The sequence below is a fragment of the Scyliorhinus canicula genome, chromosome 18 (genome assembly GCF_902713615.1).
Source record: "Scyliorhinus canicula chromosome 18, sScyCan1.1, whole genome shotgun sequence".
Taxonomy (NCBI): Eukaryota; Metazoa; Chordata; class Chondrichthyes; order Carcharhiniformes; family Scyliorhinidae; genus Scyliorhinus; species Scyliorhinus canicula.
The window spans coordinates 17,495,755-17,509,293 of NC_052163.1; the positions used below are offsets into that span (position 1 = coordinate 17,495,755).

The window sequence follows — 13,539 nt, forward strand, 5'->3', positions numbered from 1 at the left end:
AGTTGTTGAATTTGATTTTAAAGTTGCTGAATTCAGAATCTTGTTGTGAAATGCTTCAGAGGAGGCCAGTTTTGTGATTGGAAATCTAACTTTAGAAAGGATGATTGACTGTCGCTCACCGCCAACCTTGCTAGTCTGAGGTGAGTTCCAGATTTCATAGAATTTACAGTGCAACAGGAGGCCATTCGGCCCATCGAGTCTGCACCGGCTCTTGGAAAGAGCACCCTACCCAAGGTCAACACCTCCCCCTATCCCAATAACCCAGTAACCCCACCCAACACTAAGGGCAATTTTGGACACTAAGGGCAATTTATCATGGCCAATCCACCTAACCTGCACATCTTTGGACTGTGGGAGGAAACCGGAGCACCCGGAGGAAACCCACGCACACACGGGGAGGATGTGCAGACTCCGCACAGACAGTGACCCAAGCCGGGATTGAATCCCGAATTGAATCTGCCCCATTGACACAGTGTCATAAAATTTGAAAGTGTAGTTAAATGTGTGGAAGATAATTACATACTTCAAGAAGATAGAGGAATGTGACATGTGGCAAGTAAAATTCAATACGGAAAAGTGTGAGATTATATATTTTGATAGGAAGAATGGGAAAGCTAAATGGTACAATTTTAAAGGAGATTAAAGTAGAGAGAGACCATGGGGGTGACAAGACAGGTTAACAAAGCAGTTAATAAATCATATGGGATCTTGAGCTTTTTAAATAGAACACATAAAATACTTGTTTGCCCCCAGCTGGAGTATCCCGTCCAGTTCTGGACACTAGACTTTAGGAAGAACATTGAAGGATTTGGAGAGGGGGCAGAAGAGTTTTACTGAAATTGTTCTAGGGATAATTATGTGAATCGGGTGGAGAAGCTGAATTGTTCTCCTTAGAACATAGAAGATTAAGAGGAGATCTGGTAAGCACGTATACAATCGTAATGAATTTAAATAAAGCAATTAAAGCAAAACTGTTTCTGATGGCTGAAGGGTTGGTAGGCCGAGGGCACAGATTAAGATGACGAGCAAAAGAATCCGAGGCAACATTGCAAAAAGGTTTTTATGCAGTGAGTGGTTAGGATTTGGAATGCATTGCCTGGTAGGCATTGATCGAAATAGATTCAACAGTAGCTTTCAAAAGGGAATCGAATAAACACTCGAGAAAATCTGAGACATGTTTTTATGTTCTGAAAGCAGAACTACATTCTGCATGCAGAACATATTCTGAAAGCAGAACTAGCCTCAAAATAAGGGGAAGTAGATTTAAGACTGAGCTTAGGAGGAACTTCTTCACCCAAAGGTTGTGAATCTATGGAATTCCTTGCCCAGTAAAGCAGCTGAGGCTCCTTCATTAAATGTTTTCAAGATAAAGACAGATAATTTTTTGAAGAAAAAAGGAATAAAGGATTATGGTGTTCGGGTGGGAATGTGGAGCTGAGTCCACAGAAGATCATCCATGATCTCATTGAATGGCGGAGCAGGCTCGAAGGGCCAGATAGCCTACTCCTGCTCCTAGTTCTTATGTTGGCAAAGTGGAGGCGAGTGAGACTAACTGGATTGCTCTTTCTGGTGCAGGCTGGTGCTGTACTATTCTATAATTCAATGTGTCCCTGCTCTCGCCGGTCACTGACTCAGAAGCCCCAATGAAGAACGCAGATCAGCAACATCCTTGCCCAGATCCTCTGCCTAAAACAAATGTCAGCTTTTCAATCTCTAACTTAAGTGTGCTCCCTAGGTGCTGAGCATTGTAATTACTCTGGATTTGTGACCCAGTCGACCTGTAAGAATCCAGTCTTATTTATGGAAAATAATGAATATAATTCAAATAATTTTGCTAAAGAGACTTTCTGTATTTCTATTACAGCCTGAAGAAAAATTCCAAAGACAGACCAACTTACTCAGAACTTATGGTAAGAACCAATTGACTAATTATTACAAATCCTAAATTGTATTTCCCAATCTAGTGACAGGTTGCAATGTTGGAGTTGTTTGGAATTTAGTTAGCAGATTGAGTTGAGGGTAGTGAAGCTGCCGGACATCCCAAATTCTGTTCACTGATACATAGATACATAGAATTTACAGTGCAGAAGGAGGCCATTTGGCCCATCGAGTCTGCACCGGCTCTTGGAAAGAGCACCCTACTTAAGCTCAAACCTCCACCCTATCCCCATTACCCTGCAACCCCATCTAACCTAAGGGCAATTTAGCATGGCCAATCCACCTAACCTGCACATCTTTGGACTGTGAGAGGAAACCGGAGGAAACCACGCAGACACGGGGAGAACGTGCAGACTCCGCACAGACAGTGACCGAAGCAGGAATCAAACCTGGGACCCTGGCGCTGTGAAACAATAGTGCTAACCACTATGCTACCCATCTGTAGGAAATTACTGTCTACATACTCCCCAGTCCACAGTCCTGAAAGGTGTTGTTGGATGTCACCCCAATAAAGGTAAGTTTGTAAATAATAGTTAAGTTGGAAGGTGCAAATTGCCAGTTTCTGATCAGCTCACTCTCCTGTTAGTTTCTGTGCATCAACCCCCCCCCCCCCCCCCCATCACTTCCAACCCTCCCTCCCAGGACTACTTGGACACTGAATTAAAAATCCGCTTCACTGACGAGCTGCCTGGGGAGGCCAAGCAGATATCAGCCACTCAGGGATGTGACGCAATCTTAGGCCTGAGAATCAATATTGGGTATGCCTCGAGCCTTGTTCCCAATTCACGCCTGCATACTGGAACATTCTGGGCAAATTTCGAGACAATTGTGCTTGTACACACACTACTTTTTTTTTCTAAAAGTCATTCTCATTTCATTTTTTGGATTTGTGTGGCGATCGGAATAGGTAATGGGATTGATAGGAGTGGAGGCCTGTGTGCTAATTTACGACATTCATTTGTTTGGGAATGGACCAGGCCTCAAATCGATTCTGCTAATTTGAGTTGTGGAATCCATTTTATTTACTAGTTGACCCACCACTGCAACCACATGGTTCCATAGTTGTGCCAGAATTATGCCTGAAATGCAGCATGTGAAGGTGTTGGGCTGAGCATTAATTGGCAGTGGTAACATCATCAGGGTGATTATATTTCCTACAGTTCACAGGGGGTGTGTTTATAGAGGTGTTTATTACTTCCTATTGCATCTGGATCAGTGCAGAAAGCTCATTTCTGGTCGTGACTAGCAGCTTTCTGTCAACTAATGATAAATCAACTTCCTGTCCCTGACCACCTTCTAGATATTCGAAAGAAAATGAATAGCATCAGGAACATTGTTGGTTAAAGATCTGTGATCTGGGCCGGGATTCTCCCCTACCCGGCGGGGCAGGGGGTCCCGGCGTAGCGGAGTGGCACCTTTGGGGGATAGGCCCGCGCCAGAGTGGTTGGCGCCACGCCGACTGGCGCCAAGACCGGCGCCAATGGCCTTTGACGCCCGCCGGCCGGTGTCAGGGCTGGCCGAAAGGCCTTCGCCGGTTTGTGCGCACCGGCGCATACGCGGTAGGGGGGTTCTCTTCCGCCTCCGCCATGGTGGAGGCCATGGCGGCGGCGAAAGAAAAAGAGATCCCCCACGGCACTGGCCCGCCCGCCGATCGAGGGGCCCCGATAGCGGGCCTGGCCAACGTGGGGGCACCCCCGGGGTCCGATCGTCCCCCCCCCCCCCCCCCAGGACCCCGGGGGCCCGCTCACGTCGCTAATCCCGCCGCCACCAGAGGTGGTTGAAACCACGGCGGCGAGATTGGCCTCTCAGCAGCGGGACTTCGGCCCATCGCGGGCCGGAGAATCGCCGCAGGGGGCTCGCCGATCGGCGCGGAGGGCACGCCGATTGGCGCAGCGCGATTCCCGACCCTGCGGGGGGGGTCGGAGAATTTAGCCCCTGAAGTGCACCCTCACAATTGGGGTTCCATGTGCATTGCTGCTGAACCTTGATTCTGTTCAGAAATTAACAATTTTAAATTGTAGCTCCGTTGGATTTGGCAGCTGTTTCTGCAGCTCAATGATTTATTTCATTGTCCTCTGACAGTGCCCAGTGTAGTTGGTTGGATGGTGAGTAGGTTTGAGAACATCATTGATATTTTTTGCTTTGAACTTAAAACATGCGAAAAACGGTGTTGTGATGAAAACAAATAAGGTGCACAATAGCGTCGTGACATAAGCAAACCAGTGTCTTGTAAGAGTAGCCTTTGAGTGCCACTTGGATGATGGAGAGTGCTACTTTGCCCTTTCCGTATTACAAGTTAGCTCTGATGAATTCTTTGTGTACTGGCTGCGCTTTTAGAATTGTCAACATTATGAACGTTGTTGAGCTCTGCAGAAGCAGTTTGCTGGGCATTATTGGTTGTGAAGAGTGTATTATTTATGGGTGAGCTGCACAGCTATCCCAGGTGAGGCAAGGCATCGATGTGCGGTTGTGTGAATATCTAAAAGTTGCTGTCTTGAGTTACAGCACTCCACCATTACTGCCATAACATGCCAATGCGGCCCTAGCACCTCTCATGGTCTGTTTTTTCCCCAAACTTGCTCCTCAAATCGACTCATTACAAGTGTAAATACCCTTCTAGCGACATTATAAGTGTAACCTCCCTGACACGGAAAATTAATTATCACAAGTATGGAGACTCATTCAGGTCTCGCATTCTTCCATTTAAAAAAAATCACACTTTTTTTGAAGTGCATTTGGTGCAGTAAGGGTTAAAAGCCTGAGTTAGTATATCACTGCTGGAGTCATGTTCAAATGGTATGGAGCCAGGGTGCAATTAAGGCATTGTAAAAAGCTTGGGCTAATGCAGTTTTGTTTGAATTTAACGGGGATTCCCTGTGGAGATAATTAGATTTCAGCTTGGTAAAATGATGTAATTACTGGGAGGAGCCAATGTATCAGGCATTTTTCAGAAAAGCAGTGCTAGTTGAGTTTAGATTGGAGCTGTGAGCAGAGGGCAAGCATTTTACTCTCACTGCAGTTCAGTTAAAGACTTGTCTGCAGACAGATTAGCAGTCTTTCCAAGCAGTTCAGACTTGTCTGATTAAAAAGAGAGCTGAAACAAGTTGAGAAACATCTTCTTGAGAAATACAGTCAGATTTTCTGCATGGTTCTGACAGCATTCAGGTCTTTTCTTTAAAACAGTCTCAGGCCATCTCTATAAAGCAGGAATTCCTGAGTGCTAAAGGTATTTAACGTGGATTGAGAGCTGAGATGGTTTTGTTGTTTGAGTGGGAATAATGATAGCAGTTAAGGGTTATTGTGTCACTGTATTGATTAGCATTGTTTCAGGGGTAATTGATTGTAAGCTATTTTCTAGTGTGATGTTAAAGATATTTTAATACTGTGTTAATAAGAAAGTTTACTTTAATATCTCACATCCCTATTTATTTGTGAAATCACTTCTGGGGCGAGGTATTCTTTCCTCATAGTATTATAAAATTTAAAATAAAATATTGGGGTTTCTGTCCAGTATTCTAGCCATGTTGGGGTCGGGTCCGGGGTCGTAATACAAGTATTATTTTTCCTTTCTGTCTCCTTTTTTCTCATCCTCTCTCTTAGCCCAATTTTCCAATCTCTTGATTTCTCTTTCTGTGTATGATTTGACATTGAATTCACTCCCATTTAGTCCACCCTCTTTTTCAGTCCTTCCTCAATTTATTTCCTAATTCTTAAACCTCGTTAGTTAAGGAGATACCCCATCGGTTACTCTCTTAACTCCAGGTCCCAGATGCCCTCTTTCCTTCACTGCACCATTATCAGTTCACACTTGTCACAACTTTGTGAACAAATGTGCTTTGAGCTGGAATGTGCCAGGGCAAGTCTAAACTAGTGGTAGATGTAGCCCTGCTTCTTCTGATCTCCACAGTGGAATCTGACTATCGTGGGTAGCATATTACCCACAATATCAGGCAGCTGATTGTCTTTTTTGATTGTGTCGGACACCCTGTCACTTAAATGGGGAGTTTGTAGAGAAGGGGGAGGGGGAACTTCTATTGGCTAATGTAAATACCTAATAGGGGTGCCACTGCCTCAGTGTCACAAACAGAAGGGCAACTGTGCCCATAAAGAGACACCGTTAATTAATCAGAGTTTTCTAGATTAGAAGAGAATGACAGAGATACAGATTGTCCAATAAACCATGGAGCTCCTGCTGTACATTTAACCTGTTACAGATCTATCATTGCACTCGTAACTCTCAAATGTCAATGGGTGAACTTGAATTGAAATAAATATTCAACCTGCCATGTTAAAATTGCTCTCGGATGTCTTCCATATTGCATTAAATATTCTGTAGTATATATATATATATATTTTTAAATAAATTTAGAGTACCCAATTAATTTTTTTCCATTATGGGCCAATTTAGCATGGCCAATCCACCTCGCCTGCACATCTTTGGGTTGTGGGGGCGAAACCCACGCAAACTCGGGGAGAATGTGCAAACTCCACATGGACATAAACTCCATACGAGCCGGGATCGAACCTGGGACCTCAGCGCCTTGAGGCAGCAGTGCTAACCACTCCACTATGGTGCTGCCCTTGTAATATATTTTGCACCTTTTGTTGAGGAAGTAAATTGCTCTATGTCACCGTCTCTTGTATCCGGCAGCAAATGGTAAGTGGCTGAGCTTCTAGATAACATTTTAATAACAAAATTAATTATTCCAAAGGAAAAAAATTGTTTCAAGAAAGAAGAACTGGAATTGATTCAGGGCTTATAACTTAGGACACCTAAGTTTGGGGCAGCACGGTAGCATGATGGTTAGCACAATTGCTTCCCAGCTTGGTTCACTGTCTGTGCGGAGTCTGCACGTTCTCCCCGTGTGTGCGTGAGTTTCCTCCGGGTGCTCCGGTTTCATCCCACAGTCCAAAGATGTGCAGGTTAGGTGGATTGGCCATGCTAAATTGCCGTTAGTGTTCAAAATTGCCCTTATCGTTGAGTAGGATTACTGGGTTATGGGGATAGGGTGGAGGTGTGGGGTGCTCTTTCAAAAAGCCGGTGCAGACTCGATGGGCCGAATGGCCTCCTTCTGCACTGTAAATTCTAATTCTATGAGTCTTTTTTAAGAGTGGTTTACAGGCAATGAAGGGCTTTTGAGGTGTCGCCACTATTGTAATGTGGGAAACGTGGCATCTAATTTGCACACAGCAAAGGTTAATAAGCTAAATATTAAATGAACAGGTTAAATTGGCAGAAGTGAAAACTTGGTTGGAGCTTGTTGAATATGTGTAACATCACCAGCAGTGATTTCTACTCTCCCAATATTACCGAAAAGTAAGTAAACAAGATTTTTTTTGGGAAATCTAAGCCAATTGACAGGGAGTAGGGGCTGGTTTAGCACAGTGGGCTAAATAGCTGGTTTGCAATGCAAAACAATGCCAGCAACGGGGGTTCAATTCCCGTACCAACCTCCTCGAACAGGCGCTGGAATGTGGCGACTAGGGGCTTTTCACAGTAACTTCATTGAAGCCTACTTGTGACGATAAGCAATTATTATTATTATTATTTAATGGTAGGAGAGGGAATCCACCTCGGCAGAGAGAGGCAACGTTTTTGAAGTTGTGTTGATTTGCAGTTCTGTCATTGCATGTGACTGCATTAACATTTCACCAGAAAAATATTGTTGTCGATGTCACAGGTGATGATAAGCATGCAATTTTTTTTTTTAATTGAAAAGAACACTGCGTGCTCGGAGGAAATGTATCGCTTTCAAAATATGTTGACATGTGGTCTCGAAGTGAAATGGGAAAACAGTTTCTGGAGACTTCTATGGTTTGAGTTTACGTGGAGACCAGCTCCTGGCTGGTGGATAATGGCAGCCTGTGAGGTTAGAACGCATCTCCTCTAAGGAAGCCAGATGCTCAATAACACCAAGACTACACTGCATTTCAGGATAGCTGGTTATTTTAAAAAAGAAATTCCAGATCCTAACTTTGGAGTCTGTGTTTTCAAACCAGTGGATTAATGGGGCTTGCTACAAGTCATCTCCCACACACACTGGAGTTTCCTTTAAGCAGTATATCTCCACTGCTGTTTATGAAGGGTAGAAATACTGCATACAGTGCCCAGAGAAATTCAGCTTGCCATTTGGGAATCCTCAACCCCACGTTTTTTTAACAAATAATCTGTGAATTGTTTAACCATTTAACTATTTGTAGAACAGTCTCAATGTCTTCTCCCATCCTCACTTATACCAGATAGGTACCTATATTGAGCAGGTAGATGGTGCTGACTGTAGTGATCTCTGTACATGTAAATACATGAAGGGTTAATGTGTAGTCAGTACAGTCAGATGATCACTAGAGGGCAACACGAACAGGAGGTATATAAACAGCCACAATTTGTTGGCCTGCTCTCTTTGGATGTGTTGCAGCTAGAGGACAGAAGTATAGCAAGCTCAGAGTGTAAAGTATATTATTCATTGTTAATCTAAATCTATATTGTCTAATTTGAACTCATATAAGTATTGAAGAAAATAACTCACAGTTAAATTGATTAGTTAATCAATAAATTATTTGTTATCACTGGATGACTTCGAGTATTCATCATCACAGTTACGTTCAACTGGGCAGAAACAAATGAGTAACAAATATTACTCCCAATAATATAACACTGACTATTTGCCATTTTCATCCGGTGGAAATTACAAAAATGCTGCTTAAACTGCATTAGGTGATTCACAAACGCAGAATCAAGGTGTACTTTTAATAATAATAATAATAATAATAGCTTATTGTCACAAGTAGGCTTCAATGAAGTTACTGTGAAAAGCTCCTAGTCGCCACATTCCGGCACCTGTTCGGGGAGACGGGAATTGAACCCGCGCTGCTGGCATTGTTCTGCATTACAAGCCAGCTGTTTAGCCCACTGCTAAACCAGCACTTAGCTATGTGTAGTTCTGTTTAAATGTTTGCTGATTTGAAAATTGTAGCTGCTGTTGAGTTCTTCAGAAGAAACAGTTGTCTCTTTAAAAAGAAAACAGCATTTCATCATACAGAATCCCTACAGAGCAGAAGGAGGTAATTTGGCCCATCAAATCTGCAGGGACCCTCTGAGAGAGCACTACTGCCCCTGCTCTATCCCCGTAACCCCACCTAACTTGTACATCCCTGGACACTAAGCAGCAATTTTAGCATGGCCAATCCACCTAACCTGCACGTCTTTGGAATGTGGGAGGAAACCGGAGCACCCAGAGGAAACCCATGCAGACACGGGAAGAATGTGCAGACTCCGCACAGTCAGTTGGCCGGGATTGAACCCGGGACCCTGGTGTAGTGAGGCAGCAGTGCTAACCACTGTACCATCGTGCCACCCCCTTATACCAGTATATCTTTTAGAACCAGCCTTCCCCCTGATGTGAAAGGACATCTTTCTGTAAGTTCATATTTGTCTGTCTTTCTTCAGAAAGTCTGTCGTTCCTCTTTCATTTATTAATGTTGTTTGCTTCCAGGTGGTCCATGTTAACTTTTTACATGTGTACATTATATATTGCTGTGCAAAGGGGGGTTTTGTTTTAAGAGACATGTATCTTCAAAGTGAAACATTTTCTTTGTTGATTCCTGTCACCAATTTGATCTTGGATAATTAGGAAACCAAGGAACAACTAAATCTGCATAAAACAGATTAAATCATGCACCATGACTTGAATATTGGCGTAGTAATTGGGGCTGACAACATGATGCCCAGGCCATTGGGTATAGTGGACAGATCGCAATCAGGTGACTGCACCTGCTAAACCTGGTGGGGTCTGTTTTTGCATAATTAAAGGCCTTGGCCTTAAAGGATTAAGCATGCACAAAATTTCTTACTGACCACTTTTCTTTCACCGATACCCTTGCACTGCCTAATGTCTTTCTCAATCAAGTAACAATCGACAGTTGGTCTTGTGAAAAATGCTTCTGCTTTTCGTTGAAAATCTATGTGAAGGGCAAAGACCCCTGGGGTAGACCAGATCAGGAAAAGGTCAGATAAATTGAAGAGTCAAAATTTTCCGGTTTCTCACTCGGGCTTTGAAGGAAAAAAGAACAACAAAGAGCTGATGGGAACAATGGTTCTCGTAATATTGATAAAATAAAGACCCAGCACTGCTTTGCTTTAGTTCAGGTGAACTGGTTTACTTTTTGTTAGGCCAGGATATCACTGATGCAGAGAAGTAGGTATATTTCAGTCTTGAAGTTCTCTTGCATTGCAGCTCTTTACTTGAATGGGGATCTACCACAGGTATTGCCAGGTCAAGATGAGAAAGTATGCTAGATCTTTATTTTATATAACCCAGGCCCAAAAACCGTAATATTTACTTTAGCTATCGATACTTAATATGTAGAGATCAGCCCCTTTACCCACTGCCTTACAATGTACATAATGTTCTTCATAACTAGCTCATTCCATTCTGCCCTACACTATTTTAAACTTTCAGCCTGAAGGCATGGCTTTGCATCAAGAGATGGCAGCAGTCTCTGAACCGTTCAGATGTTTAAATATATGATGGTGGACAACTAGATGCATTCTGTACAATATATTTAGGATAGTGTTAAAGGTGCCTGCAACACAGGTATACATATAGGTATTGGAGACATTTCATTCACAATTAATCAGACTCCGTGGAATAGTGGCTCTTTTAACATATACTTTGTTATTCTGTATCTGCAGTTTGTTTCCCATTAACCTGTTGCTCATCAGAAATATTCTGACACCACTTTACCTGTCACATGGCAACATATAATGTCAGGTTCTAGGCTATACACCACCGGCAGCTTCATTCTGTTTGGCTTTTAGCTTCACAAAAGTGGTAAGTATGTGAAATTAGCAGGAGAGCATTACTATTCTATATTGTTAGCAGACAGTGGGACGGAGTTCAAAACAACAGTCTCTAATCTTCTATTTTGCTCCACTCCTTCCCCTCCCTTAAACAATATAAAATCCATCACATTTCTCCATCTCTTTATCTCCGAAGAAGAGTAACATGGGCTTGAAAGGCCGACTTTCTTTTTCTCTTCACAGATGCTGCCAGGCCTGCTGAGTTTTCCCAGCATTTTCTGGTTTTTATTTCAGATTGCCAACATCTGCACTATTTTGCTTTTATTAACTTGATGGCGATTGGCTGGAACCTAATGAAGGACATTGGGGGGAATTCTCCGAGCCTCTCCCCTCTCCGATTGGCGCGGGTGCGGAGAATGGGCGTTGATGCCGAAAAACCGGCGCAACGCCATTCCAGCAATTCTCCGGTCCCTGGAGAATCGCATGTGTGCACGATTTACGCGGCGCGGGTAGGGGGCCATTGACAGAGACCCCCGCGGCGATTCTCCGATGACAACTGGCCGTGTTCCCGACGGTGTGGTTCTAACCACGTTTTGCCTGTTGGGAACAGTTGGTGGCAGCTGCGGACTCAGTCCACGACCGCCCTGGTGGGGGGCATCCTTCACCGGGGGGGGGGGGCTCAGGGACGTGTAGGCTAGCGATTGGGGACCACCAATCCGCGGGTGCGCGTGATCTTGGGGCTGCTCCGTGGTGCGTATCCGCCATGTGGCGCGGGGCGGCCGCCGCCATGCGCATGAGCGGATTCCCGACCGAACGTGCAGGGCCCTGTATTGGCAGGTAGAGCTGCATGGAGTACTCCGGGGCCCTGCTAGCCCCCTTCAGGTAGGAAAATCAGTCTGGAGTTTCTTCTGGAAAGTCCAGAGTGAAACACCCACGTTTTGACGCTGGAGTGGGGACATAGCCCCATTATTGGAGAATCCCGCCCATTGTTTTTTATCATGACAATGTGATATCCCAAGAATTATCTGATACATTGAAATAAATTTAATAAGCTGCCTGATTACTGGCCCAGCACCATAACTACTGCGCTATCCCTCACGCACAATACCTTGTCATACATTGAGTTGCATGTCATCTGAAGCAGGTACTGTTTGGAAAGAAGATGCCAATGTGATGCCAGAGATGTGAACTTCTTGTGTTGAATGAAACATCCAGGCGAAATAGAATTCATCTTCTTTGTCATCAAGGCCATCTACTTCTTCCTTTTGTGATACCCCCCCCCCCTCCCCAACCTCCACCGGAAATCTTGAATCTGATTACTGCAAGGGTTACAAAGAACAAAAAGCACTGGAAAATGGTTTTACATTGGTTAGGGTTAGTCTTGTGAAATGCTGCAGCTTCCCTGAAGAGGACATTTACATAGCAACACCTATTGTTAGCTTTATGTTGCACCATTCAAATAATTTGCCCATAATTGAAGCGTTGAAATGGAAGTTGAGGTTTGATTGTGCTCCTGATGAACACAGCGTCATTGCAGAGACTGAGACAACCGCACCGCCTCAGTTGAAAATCCCTTTCAGACAAAAAAAAACCTTTTTAATACTTCACCAAAATCACTTTTCACCTGCTTTCTAATGGAATTGTATTTATTTTCTAATGACCAATCAAGGGCAGCGCGGAATTAACCTGCTTTTCACAAGTAATCTCCCTGTCAGAATGTCACAACTCGCCTGAAAATTAATATATTGACAGAGACTCTTCACCTAAAATACTGAGTGTTCTGCTGGGTAAAGCTGGAATTTTTCGAATGTCTGTCATTGACAATAGTCACAAAAGCATTGCCTTGAATCCTAACCCACTGTGTTTCTCTGTTCTCTTTGCAGCAACATCCCTTCTTCACGCTGCACGAATCCAAAGAGACAGATGTGGCGTCTTTTGTGAAGCTCATCTTGGGGGTTTGAATGGTTCCTGTAAAGTGCAACGGCTTTTGCCACAGGCCCATCCACACGTTCTGGAATCACAGGACATTTTCTGTCATTGTTGATCTTGAAAATATATCAAGAGTTTCAAAAGTAACTCTGGCCACTGGCGAGAACGGGGGTAGGGCCGGGGGAAATAATTAGCATAACTTGTGCAGTTGAAAGAACAAAAATCCAGCACCTGCTGCTCTATACGTCCGAGTGATACAGTGGAGTCCTTCGAAAAACCGTTGTCAAATACTTTTGACTGACATGCAAAAACAAATAATTGGTACTCGGTTCACTTTTTAATGATTTGATTTTTAAAAAAAAAATTTAAGTTAATAGTGAGTATTGTTCTCATAATGAATTATCTGCAAAGACTCACTGTGTGACTGTGATTAAGACTTGCATTGAGTCAGGCGATACGCTAGCCTCTTAAAGGCCACTAGCTCTCAAATTGTAGAATTTTGAAGCAAGACTGTACCATATGTGCAAGTGCATGTGTGCAAGTGCATGTGCGCGCGTTTTTAAATAGGTGCACTGAAAATGGTGCGATTACAGGCAAACCAAGGGGTGTGCAGGCAACCATTTCAATTGGCAGGTGCTATGACGCAGCCAACCTTTGGCTTAACAAGTCTACCCCCCCCCTCCCTTGCTTACGTATGGTGTGGATTTTGATTGTATGTAAATACTGTGATGTGTAAATAAATGCTCGCTTCCATAAATGTAACTCTGGACAGACAGAAGCAAAGACCCTCTCCGCCTGCTCACCCCCTGCCCAAGGCTACATGCTCTCGAGAGACTAGATCTGCATCTGTTGAGTTACTGAATCCTTTTTGT

General features: G+C 43.8%; 1 protein-coding gene across 1 annotated transcript in view; it reads left to right on the forward strand.

The window, feature by feature from the left end:
* Positions 1-13,020, forward strand: part of map2k6 (mitogen-activated protein kinase kinase 6) — a 125,270-nt gene extending 112,250 nt beyond the window's left edge. The window contains exons 11-12 of the mRNA XM_038777424.1: positions 1,865-1,910; positions 12,622-13,020. Of these exons, the coding sequence (XP_038633352.1) occupies positions 1,865-1,910; positions 12,622-12,699 (124 nt within the window). The 3' untranslated portion in view covers positions 12,700-13,020. The remainder of the gene's footprint in view (positions 1-1,864; positions 1,911-12,621) is intronic.
* The last annotated feature ends 519 nt before the right edge of the window (positions 13,021-13,539 follow it).